The sequence below is a fragment of the Equus quagga genome, chromosome 2, assembly GCF_021613505.1.
Source record: "Equus quagga isolate Etosha38 chromosome 2, UCLA_HA_Equagga_1.0, whole genome shotgun sequence".
Taxonomy (NCBI): domain Eukaryota; kingdom Metazoa; phylum Chordata; class Mammalia; order Perissodactyla; family Equidae; genus Equus; species Equus quagga.
In genome coordinates, this window is record NC_060268.1 from 104,184,198 (window position 1) to 104,196,868 (window position 12,671).

At 47.6% G+C, this 12,671-nt stretch overlaps 1 protein-coding gene across 1 annotated transcript in view; it reads right to left on the reverse strand.

Annotated features, from left to right (window-relative positions):
- The window catches only part of VSTM4 (V-set and transmembrane domain containing 4), a 90,734-nt gene that overhangs the window by 63,860 nt on the left and 14,203 nt on the right, over positions 1 to 12,671 (reverse strand). The window contains exon 3 of the mRNA XM_046652803.1: positions 1,171 to 1,239. Coding sequence (XP_046508759.1) covers positions 1,171 to 1,239 — 69 coding nt within the window. The remainder of the gene's footprint in view (positions 1 to 1,170; positions 1,240 to 12,671) is intronic.

Sequence of the window (12,671 nt, forward strand, 5' to 3'; positions counted from 1 at the left end):
GTGAAGCCCCAAGGCACACCCATCTCCTTAGGTCCTTTTGGCAAGGTCATTCATCATCAGTAAATGCCGTGCCTTCCCAAGATGTCATCTTTCACAATTTCCCCATCACCTCTTAACGTTCATCAGTTTTTCACTGACCACAGGCTCTGCCTGAGAACCCACAAAGTACATTCTTTCATTGCTTATGGTCACAATCCTCAACCACTTTGTGAGAATAATTTCTGTGGACTTTCCTTACTTCAAGGCAAGGTTTCTCACCCTCAGCACTCTTGACGTTGGGGGCCGGATCATCCTTTGTTGTGGGGGGCTGACCTGTGCATTGTAGAATGTTCAGCAGCATCCTTGGCCTCTACCCAATAGATGCCAGTAGCACCAAAATGCTAACTGCACCAACCAAAAATGTACCAGACGTTGGCAAATGTTCCCAGAGGGGCAAAATCATCTCCTGTTGAAAATCACTGCTCTAAGGCTCAAGTCTGAGTGTGCATCAGAATTACCTGAAGGTCTTATTAAAACCCAGATTATTGGGCACCAACGCGAGAGTTTCTGATTCCATAAGCAAGGGCAGCACCCAACAAATTGCATTTGTAACAGGCTCCCAGCGACACTGATGCTGATGCCACTGGTCTAGGACCAGCTTTGGGAATGACCACTCGAGGCATGGCTGCATGCTGGAATCATCTGGAAAGATTTAACAAGTTCCAACTCCATCAGCATCTCTAGAGATGTGGTCCAGGCATCGGTGTTTTCAAAGCTCCCCAGCTGATTCTAACACGGATTGAAAATCACTTGCTTAAGGTTTTCAAACTGTTTCCAGAACCCCAAACTCCTTAAGAAAACTGAGATAAAATTAGTCACAGTAGAAGTACTTTTCATTTTTGTATCTCTTGAAGATCCCTCCCTAATATCACCTAGGAGTAGGAATTCTGGAGCAAAACAAAACAACCCCAAACAACGCAGACTGGAAATTTTATCTTTAGTCTTTCAAACCTTGTGGGCTGACTCCATCAGCCAGGGATTCCATCCTGCTCTTGAGTAAGTTTAAGGCAAGGAAACAACTTGATGTTATGGTAACACTAAGCATCTAGGGTCCTTTCTTCCTACTCTATCCCTTTCCTATTATCGAAAAGTGAGGCAGCATCTTGTAATAAAGAAATACGCAAGCTTTACCTTCAAAAACTGCCCAGGTCTTTTTCTTTTTCTCAAAGGATGAATCTTCAGAAGCTTTGAGGGAAATCACTGGAAGACAAAAAAGAAACAGCTTAGCACGAAGTCAAGGGGCTTATGAAGTCGAGTGACCATGCCCACACTGTAATACAAAGTAATGCCATATGATACATACATCACTTACATTTATAAAGTTATTTTCACATGTGCAAAACCACATTTAATTATCACAACTCACATGTCAGGAAGAGGTGCAATGACTTACACACAACAACTGGGAGACCTGAGACACCAGAGAGGGCAGTTACGTTGTCTATGGTTAAAAGCCAATAGATGGCAAAGCTGGGACTCAGTTCAGGAGAAGTCCCTCTTGCCCCATATATTTGCAAAATAAAGAGTTCTCCAATGGGAATTTCAAGAACCAAAATGTTATTTGTTTTACCCTCATAGTGGACATCTTTCTAAGATGTAGTGTCCTTGCCTAGATGTCCCTAGGGGAGCCTGAGGTCGTCTGATGACTCAGGCTAAGTGCTCTGAGCACCATTCTCCATGCAAGACAGTCACACAGAGCAGCAGGCATCTGATTCTGAACTATTTCATCTTCTTTCAGTCAGTGATTGATCACTGAATTTACTGTGCCTGCTCTCGACAGTCAGGGAAATAGAATTGAACTACACTGTATAAAAGCTCGAATACCACACTAAGGAGTCTAGAAGCATGGAGAGGTTCCATACATAGGGGCATCATATTCACAGGTAAAAATCTAAAAGTTAACCTGACAGAAAACGCAAAATGTCAAGGAATGAGGTTATTGCATAAGAGAACTCTCTGAGATGATGGGAACATTCTGTTTGCACTGTACACACAGCAGCCACAGCCACACGTGGATACTGAGCATGTGGAATGTGGCTGGTCTACATGGACTGAGGAACTCAATTTGTAGTTTATTTCATTTTAATCAGTTTAAATTTAAACAGCCACAAGTGGTCAGTGGCTACATACTGAGCTCTAGAGAAGGGAATCTAGGACCTCAATAAAAAGACAAAGGTAGTTGGAATGGAGACCGAATCAATACGAGAGGCAAGGTCTACAGCAAAGATGGTCTGGAGCTTCAATTCCATTTACTGCCCTTCCCACAAACTTCTGTATTAATACTGCGATGGATTTCAATTCTGAATTTTCCATCTTTCCATTTCTCTGGGCCTTGCACTGGATATTTCCTGTTGGCCTATCTCACAGACCCCTAATCTTCTCTTCATCTGTGTCTAAACTGCTGTTAAACCCATCTGTTAAGTTTTAATGGCATTCACGGTATTTTTCAGTTCTAGATTACCCATTGAATTCTTTTTTTATACATCCCAGCTCTCTAATGAATTTCTCCAGCTTGTCATCTAATTTCTCAACCATATCATTCATATTATTTTAATGTACATGCTGGATAACTTTCATATCAGCATCACCCACAGGCTTGTCTCTGTTATCTGTTTTTGCTTTTGATCCTATCCCTTGATAAACCTGATTTTTTTTTAATTGAATGCCACACATTGTATATGGAAAATCAAGGGAGCTTTAGACGAAATTGTAGCTTCCTGGTAGGTAAGAGGTAGGGTAAGAGGATGATCACGGAATCCCACCGGGGTTTGAACTGTTTGAGGCTGGCTCTCAGTTTTTATATGGTCTAGTCTATTTCTGGTTTGCCCTTACTCTTAGGGTACAGTAGTCCTTTAAGGATCTCCCATGGAAAGCCTGGGGTATTTACCACAGCCCTTCTAATTTTCATCTCACTGTTAGAATTGCCAAAAGCTCTGCCTGCCTCCTAAACATCCTGAGTGCCACTTTCTGCATGGCTTCTCTCAACCAGTGCTGCTTAAGTATGGTTGAACTTCTCACAGAGTTAAATGTCGCTGACAATTGGGCTTGCTCATTGCTCTTCTCTGCACTCTATCTATCTATCTATGTAGCCCTTCAGAGAACAATTAGGATAGTGGAAATATATATGCACATATATAATTATGCAATTATGTAATACAAATGTATTTACGGGATATAAATATGTAATTAGAAAAGCTGAAATGCAGATTTTTTTTCAGCTTTTCTAATTGTTCTCAGAAGGCGGGCTTTGGTCTGCTATAAGCTAGTCTGCCATTACTGGAGAAGAACTCCTCTCCCATTAGAACTTAAATTCCTGAAAACCAGAAGCTGTAGCTTCTACCTCTGTATCCCCAGCATTTGGCACACTGCCTGGCAGCTGGTAGGTGCTTGGTAAATAAATGAATGATCTCTTTCTTTCTGACAGCCCCACAGAGTGAGCAATCAGGACGTGCAGGAATGACCTCAGTGGAAATTTGGTCTTGCAGGTGATATTAGACGTGTCACACCATTTACCCATCATCTTTCCTGCTTAGTTTGCCCCACCCACAGCCCTGTAATCTGCATACTGCCAAAGCAACCAATCAGATCCCCCCTTTAGAAATTTAAACTAAGGATCAGAGTACATATGGTTGTTGTGGGCCCTGGGCTGAAAGACCCTGTGGACTTCCGGGCAGGCAGCCATGTTTGGAAAACAAGCAAGCAGAATGGAGCCGAGGGCAGAACCTGCAAGAGGAAAGCAGAGGTGAGAGGACCTGTGGGGCTGAGAAACTTTATCTTGATGGCGTTCTGGATCCCAAGAGGGCTAATGTATTGCATTTTCCCGGTCCTTGCGTTCTGTGAGCTCTGTATTCTTAAACTATCCCTGTCCCCCTTCTGAATTAGCTTGATGGGTTTTCATAGCTTCAACTAATTGAGCCCAGGCTAGGATAACCACAGAGAGTCCCGATGAAGATGATACCAAAATGAGAAGTAACTGTATCTCTAAGGAGCTCCGTTTTCAGGACATCAGGGATGCCCATCACGGCCCAGATCATTCCCACTCCAAGAGTGGTCCACGGACCAGCAGCATCAGTGTCACGTGGGGACTTGTCAGAAGTACAGAATCACAGGGGCCCCAACCTGGATCTACTGGATCAGAATCTCCTTTTAAACCAAGATTCCCTGGATGAACGGTACACGCTGATGTACACCAGGTTCAAATACTAAGTTGCCCCTTTAGTTGTGTGACCTTGGGCAAGTCACCCAACTTCCCAGTGCCTTAGTTTCCCCATTTGCAAAATGGGGATGATAATAAATGCCCACTCTCAGGATAAGAGTGAGGGTCAAATGGATGCATACATGGGAGATGCTCAGAACAGCGCCTGAGATCTAGTGAGTCATTTTTATCCACAAGGATGTTAGCTCCCTAAGAGCAGGGATCTTTGCCTATTTCACTCAGGGGTCTAATTCCCATGTCTAATTCCAGCATGGTCCTTTGCTGTCAGCCCTTTGTCTCAGAGTATAAATTTGTAATCATTCCAATGGTCCACAAGAAAGGTCGCCTGTCCTGGTGGCTAATGTCTGCAGCTTACATGGGCTGCTACCGCTAGCAAAGACATGTGCCTACGGGTCGCTTTTTATTCATCTTTTACTTTTTCTTTTCAGAAATTACAGGTCCTTGATTTAATCCAATTACAATTCCCTTTGGCTTATTTGGGATACAAGATAACAAGGTCTCCTTAATCGGCTTATGGAGATTGGTGTTGAAAGAAGCAACAAACTGAGATTTTAAGCTAACAAGGCTCTAAGCAAGGAATTAATGGATATTCCTCATTTCTCCCTAGGGCAGTATTTTATGGGAAAGCTCAACAACTTTGTTAGGCATATGATGATGAGCAATACTGGTCATAATCTTCTTTGTTCCTATAAAAAAGGAAAACCTTTATATGGACTCGGCCAGAGCTTCAGAAGTTTCCCCAAGGGTGCACCATAACTCTCTTGTTTCATCTGCTAATTCCATGCTGTCTCAAAGAGAATTTGATACACCATCAAAGCATGCATCTTGTGCAGATCATAAGGAAACACAGCGGTGATATGCGACCAGGGAGGCAGGGCTTTGTAGTGACAAGCAGTGGCCCTCTGGACTTTATCAGCACACCTCACTCCTCACAGCACAGCAGCACACAGCAGATATAAATTTACCCTGGTCAACCTGGAGATGCTGAGTTGGAGATGAATCATGGTCAACTGGAGATGAAGAGGCCACTGCGGGTAGACAGGATGGATGGAAGAGAATGAAACGCCTCAAAGAAACATTTTGTTTGAGCAAGGAAAGAGTGGCAAATTTTCTAACTACAGATTCCTAATTTTGGTGAAGACTTTCCGAAATAAAATGCAAATCTCTTGATGGAGGAGCATTTGTAATGGTTTCCAATGGGTTTAGCCCTCAGAAGGCTGCGGCCTTTTAAACAAGATTCAATAAACATATCACTTTCAACTGTGTTGGCCTCACCTTGTGGTCCAGATGGACTCGCAAACAACTGGAAAGAAGAACAAGACCAAGCAGCCTTTCACACCCAAAGTGTTGGTTCTTCCTAAGTATCAGCTCAGAGGGAACTGAAAGTCCTTACCCCTGATAGCTACTTAAGATGGGGACACCTCTCAGCCCCCAAGATTAGAGGTTTACATGCATTCAGCCAGCCTGGGTTGTCCTGAAGGGTCATGATGGTGGGTGGGGGCCCTACTTCTCTGTGCTTGGGTTTCCAAGGTGGGGAGGAAGAATGGGACTTCCATCCCTTCCCAGGAGGGAGCTTGACTGGAGTAACACTGCCTGACTCTCCCTCCACCCCATCTCCACTCATTGTCCCTAGCCCCCCACTGGGAGGGGAAGAGGAGCTCCTGATGCAGGCGAGCTTCTGACACTCTGCCCACTCTCTGAGTGAGAGGTCCATGGTCAAGGCCCTACTCAAGGTGACCTCTGTCTTGCCACGTGCTCTGAGACTGGCCTCTCAGCAAATAGCTAACACTGGGGGTGGGCAGTGTGTACCCCAGTGGGAAGGTCTCGTTACTCCAGCTTCTGGGAGAGATGTCAGCTGTGCTTCCAAGGGAACCCCGGCTGCACCCACTCATGTGCACTCTCCTCTTCCATCCTTCCTGTGTCCAAGGGCCCACGAGGGACGGCAGTGCAAGGACCACCTCTTCCCAGAGAATATGGGGCCTCTAGTCCCAGTGCTGAGCTTGGGACAGGATGCGGGGGGGGGCGGGGGGGTGGGGGGGGGGTGCAACTGATCAGGGAAGCAGAAGGAAGACCACTTTGGCCTCAGCACCACACCACCTTTCTCAATGCAGCTTTATCAGAAACAGAGCGGGCATCTTGATTTCTTCTGACTCCTATGCCCATTTATCAATAGGTTCAGGTTCACAGTGAAGAAGAGCAAAGAGCCCACGAAAGCTAAGTCATCAACTGACCTATTAACTGCTCTGTAATTTCCTTGGGACCCCAGCACCCAGTGGGCTCTCCTGGGGCCCCTCCCTAAGAGAGCAGAATCAGATGAAATCTAATAGGGGACAACTTGTGAGATCCACCATGTCATGGCCCCTCCGGAAAGAACTGGTTGAAAGTGGCTGCAGGATCAAAAGTCTGGAAGAATGCAGCCCAGAGGTACCCAGACAAACTGATCATATCAGCCTTGAGTCTGGAGGATGCAGATTAGAAAGAAAGAACCCCAGTCAAGTCCCCTTTGATGGGACCTGTGGGGAAACCACCACGCACAGAGGTGTGAAAACCGAGAGCCTTGATTTCTAACTTGGACAAAACATCCCGCCTACTCCCCTGGGGAGGGCTCCTTTCACAGGCTGAGGCAGACTGTGTGCCCTGAGCTCACGCCAAGACCCTGTGACAATGCCCAGTGGGCCAAGGGGCCTCCCGCTCCTTTCCCAGTCTCCTGTTCACCGATGATACTGACACCTTGATCTGGATCGGCCTTGAAGTACTGACCCTGATATCCATGGAGCAGAATTTTAGAGGCTCTGGGAAGGCTCCCTTTCTCCCCAAATTCTTTCCCACCTGCTCACCTGCGCCCCCAATTCCTTAAACAAAGAATCCTACAATTGAAGGAGCTTAAATTGCAGCCATCGGTTACAGCCCAAGTAAGGAGCATATTTCTGACACGGAAAGCCTTCCGCGTGCAGGTGTTGGAGGAGAGGTGCGCAGACGGGACCCTGGCACAGACGGAGGCGTGAGGAGGCTGCAGGGAGCAGCAGCAAGGACACAGGAGAGCGTGGCCCGAGGTTGGGAGACACGCCTTTGCCTTTCTATTTCTACTGCTGGTCAGGCTGGGGGAAAGTATTCTCCCAGATTCTAGGGATCTTGATCGTAGAGGGCGTTGCCTTAAATGCCCAAAGACCAGGGTTACTCAAACTTCAGCGTGTAGGAGAATTCGTTGGGATCCTTGTTAAAATGGAGATTCCCAGGCATTGCCCCTGAGCTTCTGGTCCCAGAAAGCTGGGGAGGGCTCAGGAATCTGCATAATTAGGAAGCACACCGTTGAGGAAGTTCTGAGGCTTGAGGTCCCAGGATTCCACTTGGAGAAGCCCTGCCTCACACACTCCTAGTCGAGAAGTGGCTCCAAGTCCAAGGAGACAGCAAGAGGGGATTAGAGTCACAAGGAGCCAGACCCCGGGCCTCAATCTCCCGTCTAGTCCAGGGCAAGGGTCCAGGACTGGAAACTGACCAATGCCTCTTCAGTATAATCCAGGGAAAACAAGAGCAACAGCAAGACCTAAGGGGTCAGCTGATCACATGAGTATTGTTTACAAGACTCCAGCAGGCCCCTTTAAATAGCATGTCTCAGCACAGAGGAATACGAGGGGAAAAACACAGCTTTCAAGAAAGTTGTTTTCAAAAGAGCAGACCGTCTACAAGGACTGACGCGTCTCCCCAAGTGGCTGATTCAAAGTTGGAAACCGGAGACAATCTGAGTCAGAGAGGCCTTCCTCCAACCTTTATCTAATATTGCATGCCCTCCCTCCCCATAGAACGTGCTGCCTTAGGAGCCTTCTCTATGCTTGACACATGTCTCTTGTGCGTGATCCGCCACCTCCAGCTGAAGGGAAGCTCTGTGAGGGCCGAGATTGCATCTGCTGTCTTCTCTTCCTAGAATCCTTCTCGGCCTACAGCAAGTCATAGTTACTTTGAATGAACAAATGAATGGAATGAACACGATACCATATTAGTGGGTCAAAGTCACCCAAAGGGAACTTAGCGCTGGGACCACAACATGGTTACATTCTGGGAGGCTGGGCAGGGGGCCCCGCGCTACCCAGACACCTTCCTTCCCCTGGAAGCTGTGCCTGAGAAGCCATAGGAATGCACCAGCACACCAGGCAGTCGAGGCTGACTTCTCTGCAATGATCTGGCCTCACAGTCACATGCTTGGGGGTCTGTCATGATTTACTTTATGGCCTCTGACTTCTTAAGTTTCTTACAGAATGGAGGCAGAAGTCCCAAGACCTGCAGAGAAGATGATTCTTAAACTCCTTCAAGCTGAAAGGAGAGGGGCAGAAGTTTAAGGCCCTGATCCCTGGTATGCAGACCTTGCTAATTTGCACCCAGTGGGGTGTAGAAATCTGGAGAACAAACACCACTCTGCTTCAGTTTCCTCAGCCAGCACCCTGCACAGATCAACGGGAGAGAAAAATCTAAGGGGCCTGGAAGAGGTTGGTGATATGAAGTATGCACAGGAAAAGATGCTTAAGTACAATAAAGATGAGTCAACACCTTTGCTCCAAATTCAAAAATTAACATACCCGGCTCACGGGCCCTTCCTATTCAATGATGGGATTGTTTCCCAAGGAAAAAGCTAAATGTAGCTGCGTCCCCAGTATTTATAACTGGGTCAGCGTTCTCAGGGAAGGCAACCCAACCCCAGAGAGACACAGAGACCGTCTCTGTTTCCGCTCTCAGAAGTTCGCCTCTTGCCTCCCTGCCCCCTTGTCCTCCAAGACTCAGGCCACAGGAAATCTCTCCTGGGGCTCAGACAAAGCCAGCACGTGACTAGGACCTCTGAGTGACCCGCGCTAAGAGGGCAGCTGAGGAGACACAGCAAAGCTCCAGCTTGGTGTGTTTCAAGCCCCTCTTTCCTTCTGCATTCACTCTAAGGCCAATTCTAGAAAACAAAGCAAAAGAGCACACAGAAAACCACATTGAATAGACTTCCCATTGTGCCCAGGCAGTAGGAAAAGAAGTCACATTCCGAGACGGAATCAGCTACAGATGCAAAAGCCATGTGTATGTCCCCAAATAGCAGTTAGGAAATAGTGACCCATAGGGCTTGGTCACTGGCCCTCTCCAGATACGACTCCAGGGCGAGCTATATACACACTTGCTATCACTTTTTTCTCCTTGTCGCCATTAATTAAAATGGCATTTGATCAAAGAGTTTGGATCACTCATTCAACTTTTCACCCAAAAAACCCGTTATTGAGCCCTTTTGTGCACCACACACTGTCAGGTGTGAGGGTGCATTTGAGAAGGATCTGGCAGGATCCCTGGAGTCAAGGTCCCTGGCTGGGTCCACCGTGCCACCTTTCCTCTTATCACTGCCCACCCCACCCCTCCCCAACCACAAACACGCATCTATCTCCATCCGGTGATGTGCAAATTCCTCTTCTGCCTTGTCCACACCTTTGCTCAGGTTGCTTTCTCTCCTGCCTTGGTGTGGTCCATGTCACACCCTCTTCACATCCCAGTGGAATCCCATCCTCTAGGTGACCTTCTCATATTCCCCTGAGAATATACCTTTGTCTCTCCCTTATGCCCAAGCCGGCGTCACCCTCCTGTAGGACCCTTTCACACTCTCTTTTCATTAGCTATCTCAATAACGTCTATCAGATCTATACCCATATCTACATATGTCCCCTCCTCCAGACTGTGAGGCTGGGGCCCCAGGAGGGCAAGCATCAAACCTCTCCTTGGGCAAGGCACAGTGATGACAGCTCATAAACGGGGCTTCATACGCATCGGCTCAGTTTAAGTTCTCAACCTCTTAAAATTCTTCCATGCCCACAGGAGTCGGCATGAAGGCAGGTACAACGAAGAATTGTTGGAAATGGTGTTTGAATTACACTCCGGTTGCCCATTTGTTCCCTTGGAGGGTCTGGACCTGTTGACATTTTAAACACCATGGTGTGTGCTTCCTTAATTAAGCAGCCCACTAAATGTTTAGTAAATCTCATTCCTAATTATCTGTTCCATGTCTCGGGAGAAAAAGGAATTATTTAATTCCTTCCACTGAAACTTGAAATATTGGTTCCCTGTGGTAGTACTTTCAGATTCAATCATTAAATTCCCTGTCAAATTTGGGGGTTAAATAGCCAGATAAGAAATTATGTTATAATTTCATCTTTGCCCTCATTAAATGCTTCCAGCATAACAGAGTCTGCTGCTTGTTTTGACCACTCCCCACATCTAAACTGACTTATGCAACCTTAAGTCAAATAGCAGTTTGGCTCAGTAAAATATATTATTTGGAGTCAGACTGAGAAACTGATTAAATTGTAGGAGGCAGTGTTTACAAAGTACCTCTATTATTAGCATTTTCACTGTTGACAAAGACATCTCCGTCTGAAAGTACGGAAATTCATTTCGGCTCAGAATACCAAAGGCTTCTGAGTCTGTGGGTGGCAGAACTGGACTGAAAAGTCACTGAGGGCAATTTTTATGAGACCTGAGGAATCAAAACTATTGTACCCCTAAGAGCAGAGCCTGAAATGGATGACATTAGCACTCTTGAGGACACTGGGGCCACACTCCCAGGGGTGAAGGGCACATGCGGGGTCCTCATGCTGAGCCCCAAAATTGGTCCCTCTCAAAGCTCAGTGACCCTCAAGGACATGTGGCCCCAGGACTTCCCTGGAGCCTGCCCTTGACCAGGAGCCCCATGGACCTCAGGCTTCATCTTGGAAACTCTCTTGCGGCAGCTGAAGAAAGACCAGGCTTCAGGGCTGGTCCAGCCTCCCCTTCCCGCCCAGGGCCACCCTCATGCTTAGGACTCCAGAGTGTCTGCGAGTCCTGAGAAGGATCAGGCCAGATAGGTGTCCCAAGAAGACAAGTGTGGGGGTCACAGGGACATCAAGCAGAATGGAAAAGGCACAAAAGCAGGAAGACTCTCAAAGCTAAGGCAGGACAGAGGCAGTAAAGGGAGGTCAAAGGGTTACTAAAGGGAACAGGGACAAAACACAGCCAGCAAGTGCCTGGACATGGGGACGCAGAGTAGAGGTGAGGAAGTACGTGTGGAGGGACAACGGGGACCCTGACGTCCCAGGAAGGGGAGGCAGAGGGCTTAATTTATAAAGGGCATGCCGAAGCACAGCAAGTGACCCAAAATCCTGAGCGTGGACAAGAGACATAGGGCCAGACACTCCTCTGTATCCTTCTGTATCCCCAGGGACAGAATAAAGTGAACTTCACAAAGTACCAATATTTGCAACAACAACAAAAAAATCTACCACAACCAGCCATACATTATTTTGCAGTTTTAGGAGAGATTTGGGGCCCCTAAAATAGCAAATCTTCACCTCATTGCAAAAGGGGTCTTGGAATTCACCCTACAGAGAACAGCTTGTCTCAGTCCCTAGGGACATATTCCGCTCTCAGTTTTCAGGACAGAAATACTGATATTAAGTTGTTGGACCCAACTACCTAAAAAACAAAACTGTAAGCTATGTCTTTTGGCCCAAGGCCACCGAGAACCAAGAACGTTCGGAAATCTCTGCGCTGGTCTATCTGCGACACCTCCGATTCAGAAAACCCTGAAGGACGCCCCAGCATAAATCAGTCAGCCCTTTAGAGAGAGAGAGAGAGACCTCGCCAAGCAGCTTCATCTCCCTTTGGAAAGCACCCCGAAGCTTGGCTCATGCTCCCTTTACTTCTATCCTGATTCCCTTGGTCCACCCACCCAGCCTTGCTGGGCCTCCGCAGAGCCAGGTACAGGGCACTCAGGACGAGACCTCCTGCTGTCCCCAGGGTCGGATGGGGCATTAGCGTGCGGTTTGCCTCCTCATGTCGCACATGCAGTGAAGCCCACACCTGCATTTCACCTGCTCATGATGAATGACCAAGGGGCTGTTACCTACAGATGGTTGTCATTGGAAAGGAGGACACGGGGCTCACCAGGCTGACGGGATCAAGGTCAATGCACCCCATTCCCACTGGAACACGGTGCTTCTCTGGATTTCCCATAAACTGACCGTCTGGGCTCCTGGGGAAGAGCTCCTGCACCTTCACCCTCCAGTGCTGCCCTTGCACTGAGAACACTCTGCCTTTTCCAGGCAGCCAATGGGCTGGCCCGGAGGAGCCCATACCAGACACCAAGCCAAGCTAGCTCCATCCACGGCCCCAAATATTGGTGTTTCCCAGGGCTCCACCCTTGGCCCCTGCTCTTCTGGGGTCTCACCCATCCCCATGGTCTCAGCTGCCTGACTCAGAAATCAGTCTCACTTGCTGGCTCAGGCAGGAGCGTTAGCTCCAAATGTCATTGGACCTACTGGACGTCAGTGCAGGGCAGCCTCCAGTCATCTCAACCTCAATCCTAAACGTCCCCACTGGACCAGTGCCATCTCTTCTGGTCCCTTTTTCAGCTGTGGGGACCACC